The 22,512-nt window shown below is 36.7% G+C and overlaps 1 protein-coding gene across 2 annotated transcripts in view; it reads left to right on the forward strand.

The window, feature by feature from the left end:
* RAB3GAP1 (RAB3 GTPase activating protein catalytic subunit 1) overlaps window positions 1-22,512 on the forward strand; it is a gene marked incomplete at both ends in the record, with an annotated part of 80,452 nt that overhangs the window by 45,451 nt on the left and 12,489 nt on the right. For both annotated transcript variants that reach the window (XM_084235377.1, XM_084235378.1), the window contains 8 exons: window positions 1,165-1,257; window positions 1,721-1,890; window positions 3,676-3,762; window positions 4,625-4,797; window positions 5,570-5,624; window positions 5,792-6,163; window positions 18,212-18,349; window positions 22,083-22,310. In XM_084235377.1, the coding sequence (XP_084091503.1) occupies window positions 1,165-1,257; window positions 1,721-1,890; window positions 3,676-3,762; window positions 4,625-4,797; window positions 5,570-5,624; window positions 5,792-6,163; window positions 18,212-18,349; window positions 22,083-22,310 (1,316 nt within the window). The remainder of the gene's footprint in view (window positions 1-1,164; window positions 1,258-1,720; window positions 1,891-3,675; window positions 3,763-4,624; window positions 4,798-5,569; window positions 5,625-5,791; window positions 6,164-18,211; window positions 18,350-22,082; window positions 22,311-22,512) is intronic.

Genomic DNA, 22,512 nt, shown 5'->3' on the forward strand with positions numbered 1-22,512 from the left:
AGTAGAATTTTGCTGCTTTGCTAAAGAAGCCCAGAAAATATTCTGGGTTATTCAGAACTAGTTGATGGTTTCTAAGGCCTAGAAGTACTCAGTATACTCTCTTGTCCAACAGTTTTTATTGCTGATGGCTCTTAAGTTTTAATTTGTATAAACTTATCTCATTACCCCTTTTTAGAAGATATTAAACCTTCTTACCCCTGTGATGATACATAATATACTATTAGTATCAGTTGAAGCTTAATTTTTTCATTGATTCAGAATTATAGTAGGGTGTGGCACTGGAGAGAGTATACATATAGTATACACTGGAGAGAGTATACATATAGTAATGTTCTTTATTTATTTTTAAAGATTTATTTATTTATTTATACAAGCACTGGGTATAGTCAGAAGTGCAGGAGGGTGAGAGAATTCACCAGAGTCAGAGCGGGCAACAGAACAGGCAGACTGACGAAGTACACTGCTGAGGGGAGCTGCAGGCACGGCAGGAGAGATCTGCACGCCATATGGGACCCTCACCGGTGGCTGGGGATCGAACTGGCGCTGCAGAGGCTGCAGGCAGCTTTGCAGCCCAGCGCTCAACCACTGCGCCACTGGGGAGGCCCCATATAGTAATGTTCTTATTATATAACTTTATTAACTTAAAAAGATACTATTTGGGGCCTCTTTGGTGGCCTAGGTGTTAAATCTCAGCAATATCACCTCTATGGCCTGAGTTCAATCCCTGGCCAGGGAGCTAACCCACATGTGGCACAGCAGACCACTCCTGTCTTGCCCACTACTCCCCACAGCAGTGTGTTTCAGTAAATCCACCTGTTCTGCTCCCCACTCTGTCTGGTGACTTCTCTCACTCCCTGTGGCTCTGACATATCCCCCAGTTCTTCTACACAAAAGTAAAAAAAAAGATACTATTTGTCTTATTCGGACATATAATAAGTACTTAATATTATTTATTTTTCCTTTCATTCTAGTGGGAACTTTAAGGAAAAACTTTTTAATATTCTGGAACATAGAGAAAAGGAAGAGCAAGTATACTTTTGAAATAGCATTAATCTTGGTTTTTGGTAGAAAAACTGAATGGCTTTTTGAAAAAAAGATATGTTCTTTATAGGATTGATTTCTTTTAGTTATATGTCAAAATGAGTAACATCTCTTCTATAATAGGTGATTTTGTCACTGAATTTTTTAAAATTTGCCGTCGAAAGGAATCAACTGATGAGATTCTTGGACGATCTACTTTTGAGGAAGAGGGAAAAGGTAACTTTTTTTTTGGTTATTATAAAATGTCTAATCCTTTCTCTTTGGCACATTTTCCGATAATTTCCTTTTTTTTTTTTTTTCCTCATTTGAATTAAGTTAGAGAAACAAGTTTTGATGGACTAGCTAGTTACCATCTCTCTCCAGGCTATCCTCTGAGCTTAATAGGTGCATTTAGTAAGTTTTTTTCTACCAAAAATGTAATATTTTTGAAAAGCAGGGTTTTTGAGGTTTATTTTTGAAGTCCTCTGAGGAGAAATAATTTGTGTTACATCTTTGTCAATCAAGAATGTGTATGAAGCCAAATAGATGTTTTAAATTTTTATGATTCTGGGAGTATGTAATACATATGTAATATATGAAAAGAGTGATTAAAATATTCTATAAAATTACCATTTTATTCATCATTTTAGCCTCTTAAGGTTATTGATTCAATATGTATTTATTTTCACTCTTTTTATAGAAATTGCTGATATAACTCATGCTTTGTCAAAGTTGACAGAACCAGCATCAGTTCCAATTCATAAATTATCAGTTTCAAATATGGTACACACGGCAAAGAAAAAAATACGAAAACACAGAGGTGTAGAAGAGTCACCGCTGAATAATGATGTCCTCAATACTATTCTCTTGGTAACTAAATCTTTGTCTATATGTACACTCATTTATTCATTAGATATTCCCTTTTAGGAGGCACACACAATTGGGTATATAAAATGAGTAAAATAATGCTTCAGCATTCAGAAATTTCTAACTAGTATAATGTGAAAAAGGAAAGTAAACAGTATCATGTTGCATGTGAGAGCACAACAGAGGATGCATCTGTCTCTCTCTGGGCAGTGAGAATCAGGAAAGACTTATACAGAGGGGTGCTTGAGTTGCATCATACAGTTTCAGAAGCAGGTGAATGCAGAAGCCTAAGAGAGCATGTTGAACAGTTTGATACAGTGTAGATTGCTTCCCAAGAGTGGTCAAAGAAGAGACTAGAAATAAAGAAGGTGACTTGCCATGCTGAAGCACTGAATTTTATCTTGCAGTTTAATACCATTTTAAGTAAAAGAATTGTACTTGAAAACTTACTTTCACCACAGTTCAGAGAAAGCTTTATAGTGAGTAGTAGGTTGGAAGTAGGGTGACTCCTAGGTATACTGTTGTATGACCAGGATTTAATTCTAATTTACTATTTGACTTTGCTATTTTTTCACATTTTATTTTATTTTTATTTTAATTTTAATTTTATTTTTTTTACATCATTGTAGTCCCCATAGTTCTTCCACCACGGTATCACCTGTGAACCATCACCGTATTCCCTTGTGTTCACCCCTCCCCTTTTTTTGCCCCCCTCCAAACCCCCCTACTCCCACCCCCTCCTTTGCTTCAATTCTGTGGTCAGCTTCCTGGTGACTTTTTCTTTTGACTTTTTCTTGACCTTTTGTTTGGTTTCTCTATACCACAAAACATTTGGGGGTTAACAGTGATAAAAGGCCTAAAAATTATTTTTTTCCCTTTTCTAGTTTTTATTTTTTTAATTTAACTTTTTTAATGAGGTAACATTGGTTTACAACACCCTGTATTATCTAGGGGGATAGAGTCACACCTCCCAGATGTATGTCATCACATGACACCACATCTATCAACAAATCATCCATAGTCCTTTACCATAGATCATTGAATCCCCTCCCCACTTTGTTTCCAACCTTGCAGTCATATATCTAGGGTTTATTTTCAGATAGTTCTGTCCATTCACTTGTTTTGTTTTTCTGTATTCCACATGAGTGAAATTAATTTTTATAGATAAGCCCCCTTAAGAATATGTCCTAAGAGATTTTATTATTATTATATAGCTTGATTGCCATATGAACTCCACCCCTACACACATACACACTCTTGTGCAAACAGTAACTGTGGAGAAGGTATATTGGTCATGTGGACTGCATTCCACTGTTGTTATCTTAGAAACATAAAAGCTATTGGTCTTAAGTGCCATATTTTTAGCATTTTATATATGAAACTGTATAATATAACTTTCAGAGCCTCAAATATAAGGATATTTTAAATTTTTGTATATAGTTTTATCTTTTTAATATTAACACTTTTTAAAAAAAAGTTAATGACCTTGGATGAACCAGAGATCATAGTGAAGAATGTTGAGCGCTGTTTAGCTCACAGAACCAGATGATTGCATTTAAAAAAAATCTCTTTGATATTTAAATTTGTCTAATTGCTGAATCTGTGTTGTATATTTTCGGAGAAAAATAGAAAACATTTGAGATAGTATAGAACCAACTGACTGGTACAATAAGAGTATTACTATTGTTTCACAATAAAAGCATTAAAAAGTCTAATATCTGACTTATAAAAATGAACAAAATGTGAAATTTGATTTAAAATATGATTGTTTTCTTTCTTTCACCTTAGTTCTTATTCCCTGATGCTGCTTCTGAAAAACCTTTAGATGGAACATCTGTAACAAACAACAATCCTCCATCAGACAATGAAGACTATGTAAGTTTATTTGGCGTTCAATTTCAAAATTTTTAAAATACACAGAATTTCTTGGGTTTGTTATATTTCTAGTTAAGTGTCATAGGTATCTTCTCATTTAAAAAATCACTGTACGAAAGCTTGAGTGGAGATCATGGCCACTACTCAGATAATGACCTGCTGTCAAACATTATTTTAGGTAGCAAGCTCTTTTCTGGAAACAATGAAAAAAACTGCATAAATACACTGTTTTTGGTTATAGGATTTCCCTCATTGTAGACTTTTTGTAAAATCACCAAATTTATGTTTTTTAACAAATTCTTCTCTGCATTTCAAAACTAAACAATGAATGGAGAAGTGTTTAATGAAATAAAATGTGTAAGAAGTTCATCCTTATCCCAGCCTTTTTTCTTCTCCAAATAAACCTTTGATAAATTGAGAAATGAGAATTTAAATATTATATTTATTGAGCTTATCAAACTTTATCATAATTATTGTTGGGAAATACATTTCATTCAGTTTATAGTTCTGGTTTTATGTTTTCGTTTTGACAAAATGTGTACTCATTTATAATTAAAAGACTTTAAAACAGCATATAAAGTTTGGATTACATCATAAAGATTCCATAGAATAATGTAAAAGTTGTAACTTCACCTTACTGAACTATAGCCTCAATTTTTTATCCTTGTAGAAATCTTGAAGACGTAAAATTTTCTAAGAACAATTAAGACATAATGTGTTATTAGATATTTGATAAAAGCTAATTTTAGCTTTTATCAACTGAAGTTGACTTTAGTATTAAAATCTTTCCTCACAGTTTTTGATTATACATGTAACTATGTTGTTAACCAGTTTTGCTTTGTTTCTATTTTGCTAAATTTAGAATCTCTACAATCAATTCAAATCTGCGCCTTCTGACAGTTTAACATACAAATTGGCTTTGTGTCTTTGTATGATCAATTTCTACCATGGGGGATTGAAAGGAGTGGCACACCTCTGGCAGGAATTTGTTCTTGAAATGCGTTTCAGATGGGAAAACAACTTTCTGATTCCAGGGTAATTTCAGTTTCCTCTTGTATTAGAAACTTACTGAATCAAAATCTTCATTTTAGGAAAAAAAATTTATAAAGAGCTGTTTTATTAGGATTATGATATATATATATATAAATAAATACACATATACTGTACTATTTATATATTTACTGTAAAAAATAAAATGTTACAGATGACAAACTAAAAATAATTTATTCTTACCAAAAAAATGTTTATTCTTTATAAGTCATTTCCAATGTCTGCTTAGCTGTCTTCTCTCTCTCTTGATTCTAACCAGTTTTCTCTATAACTCAGTACAGATTCAGGAGCATATTAAATGGGAGGGAGTTTCTCTGTCTGGTTATTGGGAACCCCAGTGATTTAGAGCTAGATGCAGTCCAGCTTTGGCAAAAGAGGGATGGAGAACTTAGTTTTCATGTTGAGAATACACTATTATCCTTGAGAATTGAATGCAAAATCCATTTTGTATGGTATGAACTACTGTATGTGAGCTACTTCATGGGGTGGATTTAGAGACTTTTTCAAGCTATTGTTGGCTTGAGAGCTATAACTAGTTTGCTGTTATGCTTTGAAATTTCTGTTGCATTTGCTATGTGCAATTTATGGACAAATAAATTTTGATGATTTAGTGTTATTTGTTCTGTCTCAGCTACTTTATGTATAGAAATTTAGTTTTTACTTATCAATACTGCTAAAATTTAGGGTGGTATAAAATATGCACATCAAAAGCAATTTTACTAAAACTGCTTTCTTTTCCTACTACTTTATTTGATAGATTAGCAAGCGGACCCCCAGATCTAAGATGTTGTTTACTACATCAGAAACTACAGGTAAAGATTTCCTAATGATGCTGTATAAATGTCTTGTTTCTGTTGGAGATTCTTGTGCTACTAAATATAATAAAGGATTGTAGGCTAGTTTAGAATGAAAATTAGCTAGTGGATAGATTTTTATTTTAGTGTTACTAATTCAAATGTTACTTTTTTTTTTTTTTAAGATGTTGAATTGTTGTATTGAAAGAAAGAAGGCACGTGATGAGGGGAGAAAGACAAGTACTTCAGATAATGTGATTAATACATATCCAGGGGATGCTGGAAAAGCTGCAGACCATCTGGGGCCAGACAATTTAAAAGATACAGAAAAGGAAAAAGGAGAGGTGGGAAAGTCTTGGGATTCTTGGAGTGACAGCGAGGAAGAATTTTTTGAATGCCTAAGTGACACTGAAGAACTTAAGGGAAATGGACAAGAAAGTGGCAGGAAAGGAGGGCCTAAGGAGCTGGCAAACTTAAAGCCAGAAGGACGTCTCACTCAACATGGGAAACTTACACTGCTACATAATGGAGAGCCTCTCTACATCCCTGTAACCCAGGTAGGACATGGACCAGCTCTTTAAATTTTTATTTTAAAAATTCATTGTGTGTTTAATTTCATCCTAGTAAGAGGTGATTTCTTTGGGTAGGGTTAATTCCTTAAACAATCTATGTTCAAAAATCAATGATTTGAAAGCTAAATAAACTATTAGTGATTTTGACCTACCATTTCTGAACTTGAGATGTTTCATAGTTTAAATAAAAGGTGATCTATTATTTCTTAAGCTGAGTGGTGACATTAAGCTGACTCAGACATTTTTTAAAAATCCAAGAATATGGAGGGAAAGGACAAAAGTAAAAATCTGTTAATGTGGTGACTAGTTTTCATCTGTTCAAATCTGTAGTTTACAGCCATTTAACACCATATAGGAAGTAGAACAATAACTCAACACTTGGGGAAAAGATTAGTTCCAATTGGGTTGGTTATGCACAAGTAATATGGGAATATACACTTTATTGTGAAAAATTCAAATCTAGAAATCAGCTTTAGAAGAACCACGTATTATTGGTTTGGATCATGATTTTCTTATACCTTTTTCTGTTCATTAATTTTGTATGTGTGTGTGTGTATGCATGTCATAGGTTTTTTTTTTTAATGTGTGCATGGTGTGCAACCTTTTTTTTATATAATTTGACTTGAAGATTACATGTAGATCTACTTTATTTTGTGTGTTCAGATATGAGTGCAACTCTAAGGCAGAAGATGAGAAATGGCATTGCTAAATAAATGAACATGCAAGTTATGAAATGCTTCTTCAAAAGCTACACAAATTGAAAAAAAAAAACTACATATATTTAGACTTGCATCATTGGTGAATACAGGAATAAAAAAATAAGGCACTGAATAAGGCACTCAGACACTTTTATTTTTGCTTAGAGGAACTAGGGTATAGGCCAGAGGCGTGTGTGAGGGAAGGTGGTAAGAAGATTCACTAGAGAGAGCAGGGAGCAGAACAGGCAGATCTACTGAAATACACTAAGGGGAGCAGTGGGTGAGACAGGAGAGGTCTGCTGTGGGTCAGCTTTCTAGCCGGGAATCGAACTTAGGCCGTAGTCATGGTTACCATTGAGACTTAAACCCTAGGTCACTAGGGAGGTCTGGCATTCATTTTCTTACAGATATATTTTTAAGAATGAAATATGTTTTAACTTTAGTACTTATTGCTAAACAGTTTTCCTAAGTGGTATAATTGTTATTCCCTCCATAGTTTGGAGGGAAACACCACTCCCAAGTTTGAGGATTTTCTAGAAGTTCTAGGACTCAATTGTGTTCATGGCTATAATTTAATTACAGATAAAGGATAGGAAGCAAAATCAGCAAAAGAAAGTAAGGTTAGAGGGCCAAAGTTTAGAGGCTATCAAGCACAAACTTCCATGAGTTTCCTCCCAGTGTTGTAATATAGGATGCACTTAATTCCTTCAGTATTAATTATGAATATGCACATGAAATGTTGTAAACCTATTAGAGTCAGTGCTCAGGCTTTTTACTGGGCTTTACTGGGTCTTTACATAAGCTTTACCTAGCATATACCAAAATTCCAGAATGTCAGAAGGAAAGCAGGTGTTTATCATATACTATATTTGACAAAGAGTTAGGCACACAGCTTTTTTTTTTTTTTCCCCCCAATCAGTTCTGATTATGGTGGTGATCCTGTCAAAATCCACATTACCAGCTGCCAGCCAAGGGCCAACTTTGCAAACAGGCCTTTCTGAGAATAGCAGTATACTATGGGTCACCTCTTCTCCACATACTTGATCTTTTCAGTCATTTCAACTTTTGCCTTTCAGAATATGTAATAGTATATTATGTTTTTTCATTTCCCTGATGAATAATGATACTAAAATATTTTTATATGTTTAATGCCTATTTGGGTATCTTCTTGGTGAGGTGCTTATTTAAGGCCTTTGGCTGTTTTTAACAAGTTTATTTCTTTTCTTTTTGGCTTTGTAGGGATTCTTCATATATTTTACATATGAATCCTTAGTTTTATATATGTATATATGTAAAATATATGTCCAAGTACATATTTTATATACAAGTATATGTTGTGATTTTTTGTGCAAGTACATAAAATATATGTACAAGTATTTTTTAATATTTATACTACAGATAATAATTTCTCCTAGTCTGTGCTTGCCTGTTCACTTAATGATGTTATTCTTAATTTTAATAAAGTTTGGTCTATCAGTGTTTTTCCTATGTGGATAATGCTTTTGTCTCTCATCTAAAAGATCTTTACCTATCCCAGGAGAATCCCAAGTTTCTCCTACGTTTTCCTCTGGAATCTTTATTGTTTCACCTATCACAGTTATATTTGTGATCCAGTATGAATGGGTTATGCTTGATATGAAAAGGAGTTAAGATTCTCTTCATTCTTTCAGGCTAGACAGTTGTTTCAACATCATATTTAAAAACATGCCTTTTCCCAGAATGGCAGAGACATCTTTGTTGTAAATAATGTGAGTTTATGTATCTTAGTCTTTTTCTGGACTGTGTCTATCCTTATGTCAATAATGTAATGTTTATATTATAATATGAACTGGGAATTATTTAAACTTAATTTTTCTTTCAGTATGCAGCCTATGTATTTAGAAATTAATTTTTATATCTTACCTTTAGGTAAATGAGGACAAGTTTTTAGTCCGTTCTATTTTCTTACTTTAATATCAATCTTACTTGAAGTATATCCATTACAGATATGTGTGTGTATAATGGTTGGAATTCAAAATGATCCCAGTTGAAACTAATATAACTTCAAATTTAGAAGTTAGCTTAAAATGGGCAATTAATCAGTTTGTCTATTTGACCCAAAATAAGATGATGACTTTATTTTTTTTATTTTTTTTTAATTTTTTTTTATTTTTTTTCTTTTATAGAGGCATGTTTTATTTATTTATTTGTTTGTTCGTTTGTTTCGTTTATACATGCACTGGGTACAGTCAGAAGTGCGGGAGGGTGAGAGAATTCACCAGAGCCAGAGCGGGGAGCAGAGCAGGCAGAAGGACCGAAGTACACTGCTGAGGGGAGCAGTGGGCGGCAGGAGAGGTCTACGCGCCATGTGGGACCCTCCTCTGGTGGCCGGGGAGCAGCCGGGGATCGAACCAGCGCTGCAGAGGCTGCGGGCAGCTTCGCAACCCAGCGCTCAACCGCTGCGCCACCGGGGAGGCCCCTAAGATGATGACTTTATGTAGTCCTTGCTTCATAAGAATTCCTGTATGTAGATTTGGGTCAACCTAACATTTAAAACTAAGAAAAACTCAAGGATTTTATCTACAATTTGAGAGGCAGGGCTGGAAGTGATATTTATGGAGAATCCGTTGAGCAGGAGTCTTTCCTTAGCTAGTGTATTAGAACATAACTGGTATTTCTCAGAGTCAGCGGCAGACAGGTATCCTAGATTCTCTTCTTGAATTTGCTACTTGGTAGTTTTCCCATTTGATGATCTTGAGCAAGTTACTTTATCTCTATACTTCAGCTTCATTACTTGTAAAGTGCCAACACATCAGTGATAACATGATATCACGTAGCACAAGAAAACTTTGGGCATGTTTTGAAGTGGTATATGAGAAATGTATATTTGCTATTGGTGATTTAGGTCTAGGCTACTTGCTCCTATTATCTTTTATCGTGTTCTTCCCTTACCATTGCCTGAGATTTCCAGGTGAGAGTGATAGTCAGTATCCTTTCAATATCTCTTTTTCCTCACATCCTGTGATTTCAGGGCTATACACAACGAAGAGTAGCTGCTGCTTAACAGACGAAAGGCCCCACTGATGGTCTCTATTCTGTACTAGTTCATTAGAGTCATATAAATTTTTAACTTGACTCAAGTATTTTGATAACATAGATAAAGCAGAGTATGGAGCTTATAATACAACCTATATATTTTGTCTTTAATTGCTAGCATTTAATGAGCATGTGCTAGGATTTTTTCTTCACAATAGCTTAGTGATAGCTCAAGATCACAGAGCTGGGATTCGATTAACAGCATGGTGCTTCCATAGTCCAAGTTATGGAAGAACCACTATGTCATACTGTCTTATCAATTATTAATCAACTCTCAGTATCAATGTGAGACACCTTAAAAGTGAAGTGTGTTCACTGTTGAGAAAGCAAAAACCCATAATTCCATAATCCAGAGATAATCATTGTTAGGGCAGTTTTCTCCCATTTTTTTCCTATATTGAGCCATTTTCCTGTTACTGATCTTTCAGATTCTTTCCAGTTTTCATAGTATTATAAACAGTGCTGTAGTTATATTTGTAGAAGTGAATTATTGGGTCAAAGAGCATAATCATAAATGCTTAACCATGTACTGATTTCCAGATTATTGTCTGGGAAGGCTTTCCTTCCAACAGAGTTTAAAATTGCCCCACTTAGTTTTGTTTCAAAAATGAGGATAAGAGAAAAATTCTTTTATTTTCTTGGTTGTTCTGTTTTGAATGCTGTGGCTTTACTATGCTTCTGCTTTATTTCTGAAAGATATCTGTGAAAATAATTTGTCTCTATTGCAGAATTCTCAACTGGGGAATGGCTTTGCTCCCTAGGTACACCTGGCAATGTCTGAGAATAATTTTGTCACTAGGTATAATGGTGGTACAAGCATCTACTAGCGAGAGAGACCAGAAATGCTGCTAGATCTCCTATAACCCACAGGACACTCCCCACAACAAAGAATTATCCTGTCTAAAATGTCAGTAGTATTGAGGCTAAGAAATACTGCTGTATAGTGAGTTCCTAAAATCTAGAAGAAATCTGTTTATTGACAAGATGCTTTAAACCCTTCTGCTAATTCTTACCCTATTATTTAAGAATAGGAAATTTCATGTTTTTTTGGCTTTAACAACAAAACAGGCAAGTTTTGTTTGGTTTATCTTTGGTTTATTAAGTTCTTCATATTTCAGACATAAAATCTAATGGAATCAATTCTTGGAGAGCTTTCCTAAGCCCCTTTGAACAGTTTAGAAATGTATTCTGTCACTCTCTTAATAATTCAACAGTTGTATATCTTCCTTTAGATTTGACTTAGCTGCTTTTTTTTTTTAATTAATAAATTTTATTTTTATATTCCCCATATAATTGCAATCCCCCCATTCTGACCCCAATCCATCCCCTCCCGCCCCCCACCCCCCCAAAAAGTGTCTCTGGTTCATAGTTTTTGTTGATTTTGATTTTCACTTTCTTATAGTTATTCATTTTCCTGGTCCCTTATTTAAGTATTCTAGATTCCTGCTATGAGTGAGACCATCCGGTATTTTTCTTTTTCTTTTTGGCTTATTTCACTGAGCATGATCCCTTCCAGCGCCATCCATGTTGCTGCAAATTGCATGTGTTTATCTTTTTTGAATGCTGAGTAATATTCCATGGTATATATGTACCACATCTTCTTGATCCAGTCATCTATTTTTGGGCATTTGGGCTGTTTCCAAAGGTAAGCTATTGTAAATAGTGCTGCTATAAACATAGGGGTGCAGGTGCTTTTTGGAATTGATGTTTCTGTGTTCTTTGGGTAAATACCTAGGAGTGGAATTGCTGGATCCTGTGGAAGCTCTATGTTTAGTAGGTCCAGAAATCTCCACACTGCTCTCCATAGTGGTTGGACCAGTTTGCACTCCCACCAACAGTGCAGGAGAGTTCCTTTTTCTCCACACCCTCGCCAACATTTGTTGTTGCTAGTTTTTTTAATATGTGCCATTCTCACTGGTGTAAGATGGTATCTCATGGTAGTTTTGATTTGCATTTCCCTGATTGCAAGTGATGTTGAACATTTTTTCATATGCCTGTTGGCCATTCGCATTTCCTCTTCAGAGAAGTTTCTTTTTAGCTCCTCTGTCCATTTTTTGACTGGATTATTTTCTTTGTTGTTGTTGAGTCTCATCAGCTCTTTGCAGATTTTTGTGATCAGTCCTTTATCATTAGTGTTGTGTGCAAAAATGTTCTCCCAGTTGGTGGGGTTTCTCTTTGTTTTTGTTATTGTCTCTTTTGCTGTGCAGAAGCTCTTTAATTTGATGTAGTCCCAGCTGTTTATCTTTGCCTTCACTATCACTGCTTTGGGTGATGTGTCTGCAAAGATGTCTTTGATGTGAATATCACGTAGTGTTTCGCCTATATTTCCTTCTATGTATTTTATGGTTTCAGGTCTTATGTCTAGTTCTTTAATCCATTTTGAGTTGATTTTTGTATATGGTGTGAGGTAGTGGTCAAGCTTCATTCTTTTGTATGTAGCGACCCAGTTTTCCCAGCACCATTTATTGAACAAACTTTCTTTGCTCCAATGCATAGTCTTTGCTCCTTTGTCAAAGATTAGTTGACCATAAATCTGTGGGTTTATTTCTGGATTTTCTATTTGATTCCATTGGTCTGTATGTCTGTTCTTGTTCCAATACCATGCAGTTTTGATGATTATGGCTTTGTAGTAGAGTTTGAAGTCTGGGAGTGTGATGCCTCCATTCCCTTCTTTTTTTTTCAGGAGAGTTTTGGCTGTTCGGGGTTTTTTGTGATTCCATATGAATTTCATCAATAATTGTTCTATTTCTTTGAAGAATGACATTGAAATTTTGATTGGAATAACATTGAATCTGTATATTGCTTTTGGTAGGATTGCCATTTTAATAATGTTTATTCTCCCAATCCATGAGCAGGGGATGTCTTTCCATTTCTTTGTGTCTTCTTCTATTTCTTTTAACAGTGTTTTATAGTTTCCTTTGTATAGGTTCTTTACCTCTTTTGTTAGATTTATTCCCAAATATTTGATTTTTTTTTGTTTCAGTAATAAAAGGGATGGTTTTTTTGATTTCTTCTTCTTCAGATTTATTGTTTGTATATAGGAAGGCTACTGACTTTTGCGTGTTGATTTTGTATCCTGCCACTTTACTGAACTGATTGATGTGTTGAATTAGTTTTTCTGTGGAGTTTTTGGGGTTCTCTATGTATATAATCATATCATCTGCAAAGAGTGATAGTTTGACTTCTTCTTTTCCTATTTGGATTCCTTGGATGTCTTTCTCTTGTCTTATTGCTCTGGCTAGGACTTCCAGTATTATATTGAAAAGCAGTGGTGAGAGTGGACATCCTTGTCTTGTTCCAGATCTTAATGGAATTGCTTTCAGCTTTTCACCATTGAGAATGATACTGGCTGTTGGCTTGTCATAGATGGCCTTTATGATGTTGAGGTATGTTCCTTGTATCCCAAGAATTTCAAGGGCTTTTATCATGAATGGGTGTTGCACTTTGTCGAAAGCTTTCTCAGCATCTATTGATATTATCATATGGTTTTTATATTTCTTTTTGTTGATGTGTTGGATAACGTTGATTGATTTTCGGATGTTAAACCATCCTTGTGTCCCTGGAATGAATCCTACTTGGTCGTGGTGAATTACCTTATGGATACACTGTTGGATTCTGATAGCTAAAATTTTATTGAGGATTTTTGCATCAGTGTTCATTAGGGAGATTGGCCTATAGTTTTCTTTTTTTGTGTTGTCCTTGTTCGGTTTTGGTATTAGTGTAATGTTGGCTTCATAGAACGTGTTAGGTATTATACCTTCCTTCTCAATTTTTTGGAAGAGTTTGTGAAGGATAGGCACCAATTCGTCTCTGAATGTTTGGTAGAATTCATTTGTAAATCCATCAGGTACTGGGCTTTTGTTTTTGGGGAGGTTTTTGGTTACCATTTCAATTTCGCTAATTGTAATTGGTCTGTTTAGGTGTTCTATTTCTTCTTTATCTAGCTTTGGGTGATTGTAGAGTTGTAGGAATTTGTCCATCTCTTCTAGATTGTTGAACTTGTTTCCATATAACTGTTCATAGTAGTTATTAATTATTCTTTTGATTTCTGCTGTGTCTGTTGTGATTTCTCCTCTTTCATTTATTATCCTATTTATTTGTGCTTTCTCCCTTTTTGCCCTTGTGAGCCTGGCTAGGGGTTTATCTATTTTATTTATTTTTTCTAAGAACCAGCTCTTGGTTTCATTGATCTTTTGGATTGTTTTTTTAGTTTCGATTTCATTTATTTTTGCTTTGGTTTTTATTATTTCTTTTCTTCTACTGGTTTTGGGGTTTTTTTGTTGTTCTTTTTCTAGATCTTTGAGCTTTGAGATTAGGTTGTTTCTTTGAGTTCTTTCTTGTTTCTTGATGTGAGCATCTATTGCTATATATTTTCCTCTTATTACTGCTTTTGCTGCATCCCATACATTTAGGAAATTGGTGTCCTCCTTGTCATTCAATTCAAAGAATTTTTTAATTTCTTGTTTTATCTCCTCGTTAGTCCAGTGGACTTCCAGTAGTGTGGGTTTCAATCTCCACGAGGTAGGAGAGTACCTTGCCTTCTTTTTATGGTTTATTTCTAGTTTGATGCCTTCATGGTCAGAAAAGATGGTTGGTATGATTTCAATCTTGGTGTATCTGTTGATGTTTGTCTTGTGCCCCAGTATATGATCGATCCTAGAGAATGATCCGTGTGTGCTTGAGAAAAATGTATACTCAGATTTTTTTGGGTTTAGTGTTCTATATATGTCTGTTAAGCCCAAGCACTCTAGATCCTTATTTAGAGCTTTAGTGTCTTTACTTATTTTTTGTCTTGTTGATCTATCCATTGTTGATAGTGGTGTGTTGACGTCTCCCACTACGTATGTGTTTTCTCTGATGTCTGTTTTCAGAGATGCCAATAGTTGTCTGATATATTTTGGTGCTCCTTCGTTTGGTGAATATATGTTAATGAGTGTTATTTCTTCTTGAAGTATTGTCCCCTTGATCATAATGTAATGACCACTGGGGTCTCTTTTTATCTTTTTAAGTTTGAAATCTGTTTTATCTGATATGAGTATAGCTGTTCCTGCCTTCTTTTTTGGTCCATTTGCTTGTAGAATTGTTTTCCATCCTTTAACTTTGAGTTTCTTTTTATCTTTTGCTGCTAAATGTGTTTCCTGGAGACAGCAAAAGGTTGGGTTTTGTTTCTTAATCCAGGCTGCAACTCTGTGTCTTTTTATTGAAGAGTTTAGTCCATTTACATTTAGAGTTTATATTGATATGTTAGCATCTGTATTTGCCATTGTGTTTGTCTTTCCTTTGATTTTATTTATTTATTCTTTTAATAACTTTTTTTTTTTTTTGGCCTTCTTTCATTGTTTTTCGTCCCTCTGAGGTTCTGGCTTTAGGACTCCTTGTAGTATTTTTTGGAGTGGGAGTTTAGTCGTAATAAAATTCCAGAGTTTCTGTTTGTCTGGGAAGGTCCTTATTCTTTCTTCAAAGAGGAAGGAGAGCTTTGCGGGATAGAGTATTCTTGGTTGGCATTGTTTTCTTGGAGTTTGTTGACTATGTCCCTCCACTCTCTACTTGCCCGTAGTGTTTCTTCAGAGAAGTCTGATGTCAGTCTGATTGGTTTCCCTTTGAATGTTATCTGTTTCTTCCCTCTTGTTAGTTTCATTATTTTTTCCTTGTCTTGCATTCTTGGGAGCTTTACTATTATGTGTCTTGCTGTATTTTTCCTTTCGTCATGGAAGTTTGGTGTTCTTCTTGCTTCTTGTATATCAATTTTCAGATCCTTCTTCGCGTTTGGGAAGTTCTCTTCAATTATATCCATGAATATTTTCTCTGTTCCTACATCTCTCTCCTCTCCTTCTGGGATTCCTATAACTCTTATATTTCCTTTCCTCATGGAGTCAGATAGTTCCCGAAGTCTTTCTTCGGTCTTTTTCCTTCGTACTTCTCCTTCCGTTTCTGTTTTAGTTCTTTTTATTTCTGTGTCTTCAAGAGTACTTATTCGTTCTTCCATTTCATCTATTCTGCTTTCATTGCTTTTCCCAGAGTTTTTTAGCGTCTCCATTAATTCTTTGATCTCCTGCATTTCTTTTACTTCCCTCTTTAGGGACTCAGTTTCATTCTTCTGGTCATTAATTATTTTCCCCTTATCATTGTTTTCCTTTAAGACTTCTGTCAGTTTTTTATTCACAGCAATTTTAAATTCTCTATCTGGAAGGCTCAGAAGTTCTTCCAAGTAACTGTCGTTGCAATCTGGTAGATGGTTTTCTTTTTGCGGTGTGCTTTTTTGCTGAGGAGTTGCTAGGTTGCATGTGGTTTTTCTACTCCCTACTGCCTGTTTTCTAATTTGCCGTTTTCCTTGTGACACTGTGTTGCTGGTACTGGCCGGCATCTTGGGCGACCTTCCCAGCTCACCACTGGCTCCTCTGGGGAACTTCTGCTGGGTTCACAAGTCTCCAGCAAAGAAAGGTCCCTGCTGCAAAATGGCGATTATGGAACACGCTCCCCTGCACGCCCGGTCTGCCCCAGTGGTGGGTGCTGCTCCCCTCTGGGCTGGAACTACAGGCTAGAAGGCGCCTGGCATGGCCAAGCCTCCCAGCTTACCTCTGTCTCCTCGGTGAGCCTTCTGCTGGGTTCACACAGTCTCCAGCAAGAAACGTCCCTGCTGCAAAATGCCGGTGCAGGGGACGTGCTCCCCTGCACGCCTGGTCTGCCCCAGCAGTGGGTGCTGCTCCCCTCTGGGCTGGAACTGCAGGCTAGAAGGTGCCCGGTGTGGGCAAGCCTCCCAGCTTAACCTCTGTCTCCTCGGTGAGCCTTCTGCTGGGTTCACACAGTCTCCAGCAAGAAAGGTCCCTGCTGCAAAATGGCGATGCGGGAATGCGCTCCCCTGCATGCCCGGTCTGCCCCAGCGGTGGGTGCTGCTCCCCTCTGGGCTGGAACTGCAGGCTAGAAGGCGCCCAACATGGGCAAGCCTCCCAGCTTACCTCTGTCTCCTCGGTGAGCCTTCTGCTGGGGTCACACAGTCTCCAGCAAGAAAGGTCCCTGCTGCAAAATGGCGATGCGGGAACGCGCTCCCCTGCACGCCCGGTCTCGATTACTGACGATTTAGCTGCTTTTTAATTTGGGGTTACTGCTTAAGCATATACTATCTTTGATCCCTGAAACAGAAAAGTAGCAACCTCTTGTGAGAATTAGTATTTAGAATGTCTTTGGAACCTAAACTCAAAACAGCCCCTCCATCATATGACCTGTTTGCTTGGGAGCTTTTATTTTATTTTATTTATTTATTTATTTATTTATTTGTCTATTTTTTTACTATTTATTTATTTATTTACACAAGCACTGGGTACAGTCAGAAGCCCGGGAGGGTGAGAGAATTCACCAGAGCCAGAGCGGGTTGCAGAGCAGGCAGAAGGACCGAAGTACACTGCTGAGGGGAGCAGCAGGCGGCAGTTGAGGTCTGCGCGCCATGTGGGACCCTCCTCCGGTGGCCGGGGAGCAGCCGGGGATTGAACCGGCGCTGCAGAGGCTGCGGGCAGCTTCGCAACCCAGCGCTCAACCGCTGCGCCACCGGGGAGGCCCTATTTATTTATTTTTAAAGATTTATTTATTTATACAAGCACTAGGTACAGGCCAGAGGCGCTGGAGGGTGAGAGAATTCACCAGAGCCAGAGCGGGGAGCAGTACAGGCAGAATGACGAAGTACACTGCTGAGGGGAGCAGTGGGAGCAGCAGAAGAGGTCTGTGTGGGACGTTCGCTGGCAGCCAGCGATCGAACCAGCACTGCAGAGGCTTCGGGCAGCGTCACAGCCCAGCGCTCAACCGCTGTGCCACCAGGGGAGGCCCTGCTTGGGAGCTTTTAAACAGGGTTCAATTTATTACCTTTATTCTTATTTTCATGTATATCACTTTTCTTAAGACAGTAAGAAACTACAGTGCCACTCATGATGACATACATAAAAATACCATTAGGACTTATTTCTTTGTCATTAATAGACAGAAAAATGTTTAGTGCCCAAATTCCTCTTTTGACTAGCAATCTTGTCAAGGGAAACATAATAATCTTACCTATGGGAGGGATTCAGGGGGAGGTGCTGAAAGTCATGTTTATTCTTCCTAATTTATTGCCTTTTTATGTAGATTCTGAGAACCTTGTAAATTTCTAAGAATTCTTTTAAATATTTTGCGACTGCTGGAATTGAAATTAACTGTTGTCTTACTCTATTTTTACAGTTCTGTTTTGTCTAAAAAGGACTTTTCTTGAGCTTTATCATTTTGTGCTTCACAGGAACCAGCACCTATGACAGAAGATCTGCTAGAAGAGCAGTCGGAGGTTCTAGCTAAATTAGGCACATCAGCAGAAGGGGCTCACCTCCGAGCACGCATGCAGAGTGCCTGCCTGCTCTCAGATATGGAATCTTTTAAGGTCGGTCACACTATGAGAACTCCGGGATTTTTTTTTTGAAGATTTATTTATTTATGCATATAAGAACTGGGGCACAGGACAGAGGTGTGGGGGGTGAGAGGATCCACCAGCGACAGAGTGGGGAACAGAAGGAGCGGACTGACTGAAGTACACTGCTGAGGGGAGCAGCGGGCGGGGCGAGTCAGATGAGGTCTGCTGCGCCATACAGGGCCGCTCCCCAGCTCCCCATCTGACTGGGGATGGAACATATGCTGCAGTGGCTGCATAGGTTGTGTCTTAACCCCTTGCGCCACCAGGGAGGCCCCCTCCAGGATCTATTTTGAACTATTATGGGATGAAGCTGTGGATGTCACTCTATAAAGTTGTATGAGCACCTGAATGACTTTTTTATTAACTGTTTTTATTTCACCAATAGTTACAGCACCCTACTTTCACTCCCTAAAGGTTGTAGTACAACATCGTAAGTTTAACAAATTTGAATAATGGTTAAAAGTTAAAATTGAATCATTTCTGTATGTGTATCAGAATGGTTTCTTCCTTTGTGTGTGTTCAGCCAATTTAATGCAAGGCCTTTAGGAAACCCTTAGGATTTAATATAGCTCAATAAACCTATAAATACTGTGACTTGCATTATGATTAAGTAAGTAAAAAATACAGTGTTTATCCTCAGAGTATACTGAGGTTGTGGGAGAAGGTATGTAAAGAAAGATATGTAAAGGAGTATTTGTGAGACCTTCACTTATGAAGGCAAGGTCAGAAGGTAACTGACTCTACTGAGCAGGTCATGGAAGGTTTCTTAGAATTCACCATTTAGGTTGAGTAGGCAAATTTGCTTCCTAGAGAAGAATTTTGGGCTTAGATACAGACATGTATCTACAACATAGAAAATTGAGAGAATGGTCATGTTTGGCTTATTAGCTTAAAAACACAGGAATGAAGAACTGACTTTTGCTTTTTAAGTTATTTATTCTTGAAAACAGAGATAAGTCTGTTTATCAAACAAAACAAAAACCCAAGTGGGTAGCCTAGTGGGCCACAGGGCTTCCCTTTCCAATTGCTGCTGAATTATCTCAAGGCACAGGCTTTTCTCCTTAACTTGCTGCTGCTGTGATGGCCTCCATGTCCCCATTTCATAGTCCCCATTCAGTCCTTCTTTTTGCTATGTAGGCCATGCTGAATTTGCTTTTTCTACTTGAATACCCCATGAAAACCTATGCCACTTTTATCTTCCCTGTTAGCAGATTTAAGTGACAATAAAAGGGAGCTTTTTTATTCCCTGCTTATTTTTTCCCATCTAAAAAATCTTCAGTAAACCTCTCAAGCTGCATGTTTTCATTAGAGACTAAAAATGTACAAAAAAATGTGTCTATTCTCTGAGAAAAGAGAGAGATTTTTTTTTTTTTTTTTTTTTTTAAAGTTGGTACAGTGAATAAAAGCCAGCTGGCTCTTACGGTGTATTTTAAATCAAAAAGGTAGAGAAGGGTATTGGTTTAGAGTGTGTATGCACAGCAGGAAATACTAGCCTCCACAGCAGCTATTTTTCTCCTGACCTCCACCTGCTTTCATTTTTGTCTCTGCCTGTCCTGCTACACTGTGCCTGCAGAAGCATGTACAGGAGGAAATTCCAAATTGGAACTGTTGAAAATTTCCCCACAGAAATATATTGGCACGTCATCTTAAGGGTCTATAAAATTTCTTTAACACTGTTCCATCAAAATTGTGGTTTCTTAGACACTTGGACTAACCTTGGCACCTACAATTTTCTTTTGTTTGTTTTTATTAGAAATTCTTTTATTTTTAAATTTTTTTTAAACGCTCTTTTTTTTTTATTTTTTAAAGATTTATTTATTTATTTATACAAGCACTGGGTACAGTCAGATGTGGAGGGTGAGAGAATTCACCAGAGCCAGAGTGGGGAACAGAACAGGCAGATGGATGAAATACACTGCTGAGGGGAGCAGTGGGCGGCAGGAGAGGTCTGAGCGCCATGTGGGACCCTCACCCGTGGCGGGGGATTGAACTGTTGCTGCAGAGGCTGCAGGCAGCTTCGCAGCCCAGCGCTCAACCCCTGCGCCACCAGGGGAGGCCCTAGGAATTCTTTTAATCAGAAAATAGATTGTATTTCAAGTAGCCAGCTTATACATCTGCCCCATGTGGGTATCAAATTATATATTTAAGGAAACATGTAGTCACTCTAAAATAAATATGGTTGCCTTTCCTCTTTCATATAGAGATGATATGGTTTTAGGGGTACATGGGAGAGTCCCCAGAGCTTTGAATGAATGCTGACATATACTTGAGGTACCTACATCTTCCATTCCAGAAGGGCAGAGTCTTTACTTAAGCATAGCTTTGTAGTACATGCCTGTAACAACAGAATGAAGATAAACCATAGCTGAAGTAAGCCTTGACCTTCTGGTAGCTATATGTTCAGTCTTATATAGCAAAACCAAGAAGAAATAATTCTGGTGTGAAATATTTAATACATTCTGTAGTGTAGGAGTCAAATATTTTCTTTTCTTTTTTTTTTTTTTTCAGTTTACTCTCTTCCCTCCAGGCCTCTCTAGTTTCCTAAGATGTTTTCATGTGTGTGTGGTGTTGTCTGATTAATATCCGTATCTTTGTACAGGAATCCTGGAGTCATTCTGTAATCTTGATCCATTGTAGTTCACAGCAGTTCTTTGTTGCCATGATGCCATAGCCCTTAGAAGTTTATATTGTTCATTGTCAGTTAATGACCCTCCTTTATTCCTCATCCCCTCAGGGGGATTTCTTAAATTGGTTATGATGATTAAACTGGTAGCTTCTGAGCTCAACCAGGAAAAATGAGCAGTTTTGCCTTTCACATTTAAGACAGAGCATTCAATTTATGTTTTTATTTTGTTCGGAGGCTAATGTAATTTAAAAAGAAAGAAAATGACCATCTTATTAGCACTTTTTTTTATTGCTTACCTCACTTACTCTTTCAGGCAATTAAATATGATACTTAAAGCTGGAAGAATATGTTGTGGTAAAAGATCTCCATGCTTTACCATTAACACTGTGAAACCTCTACTGTTTTTTTCAGGCTTGAATGTAAAATTACTAAAAGGATTTTGGTATGCTTCATTATTAATTATATAGAGTTGTCCACTAAATAAAATTTTAAATAGTTTGTTTTCAAAACTTGAAAAACAGTAGGTTAAATTCCACTTAACAAAAGCAGTTTATGCTTTTGTTATGTAAAGCACAAAAATTTGATGCTGAATAGAAGAACATTTTGAGATTAGCTGATATTTATCGCAGTACCAGTATTGATTTATTGTGGGAAACAGAGCAGAACTTTTCCATCATTGTGTTGTTGTTTGGATCATGTCATATATTATTTGATTTACTCAACTTGAGTTTCTTTGATACTTTTCTCAGTATTGAGTAGTCATTATACTATAATTTTAAACTAACTTAAAAAAACTTAGAATCTGCTTAAGAGAATTACTTTAACTTTAGATTGAGTTTTTATTTCCAGATTCATCAAATGAAAATATTTTCTTTTTCCATAAAATAGAGACATCAAAAATAAGATGGTTTTGGTATTATACCATTTTGTTTCAATAGTAACACACAAACTAATGTCATATATTAGATTTTGTAAAGATTAGGTAGACTTTTTGTGAAAGGAAATGTATGCTTTTGCAGTAGGTTTGTCAGTACCCATTGATTTTATTTTATTCTGTAAACTTTTGTCATATTTTAGGCAGCGAATCCAGGTTGTCTTCTGGAAGATTTTGTGAGGTGGTACTCACCCCGGGATTATATTGAAGAGGAAGTGACTGACGAAAAGGGCAACACAGTTTTGAGAGGAGAACTGAGTGCCCGAATGAAGATTCCAAGCAATATGTGGGTAGAAGCCTGGGAAACAGCTAAGCCAATTCCTGCTAGAAGGCAGAGGAGACTCTTTGATGATACACGGGAAGCAGAAAAGGTAACTTAGTGTGGGTATCTAATACTAAAATGCTAATTATTCTTCTAGCTTTTTGAAGACCTTGAACACACTTGAGAAGCAAGGCATTAATGAGCTGTTTCTATATCTACTATTAAGGTTTAAAACTAGCTGCAAATACACCAAAGAATAAGACATGCATATTTTATTTTATTTATTTTTTTATTCCTAAACAATATTTATG

This window comes from Talpa europaea (assembly GCF_964194135.1).
Source record: "Talpa europaea genome assembly, chromosome: 1".
In the NCBI taxonomy this organism is placed as follows: Eukaryota; Metazoa; Chordata; class Mammalia; order Eulipotyphla; family Talpidae; genus Talpa; species Talpa europaea.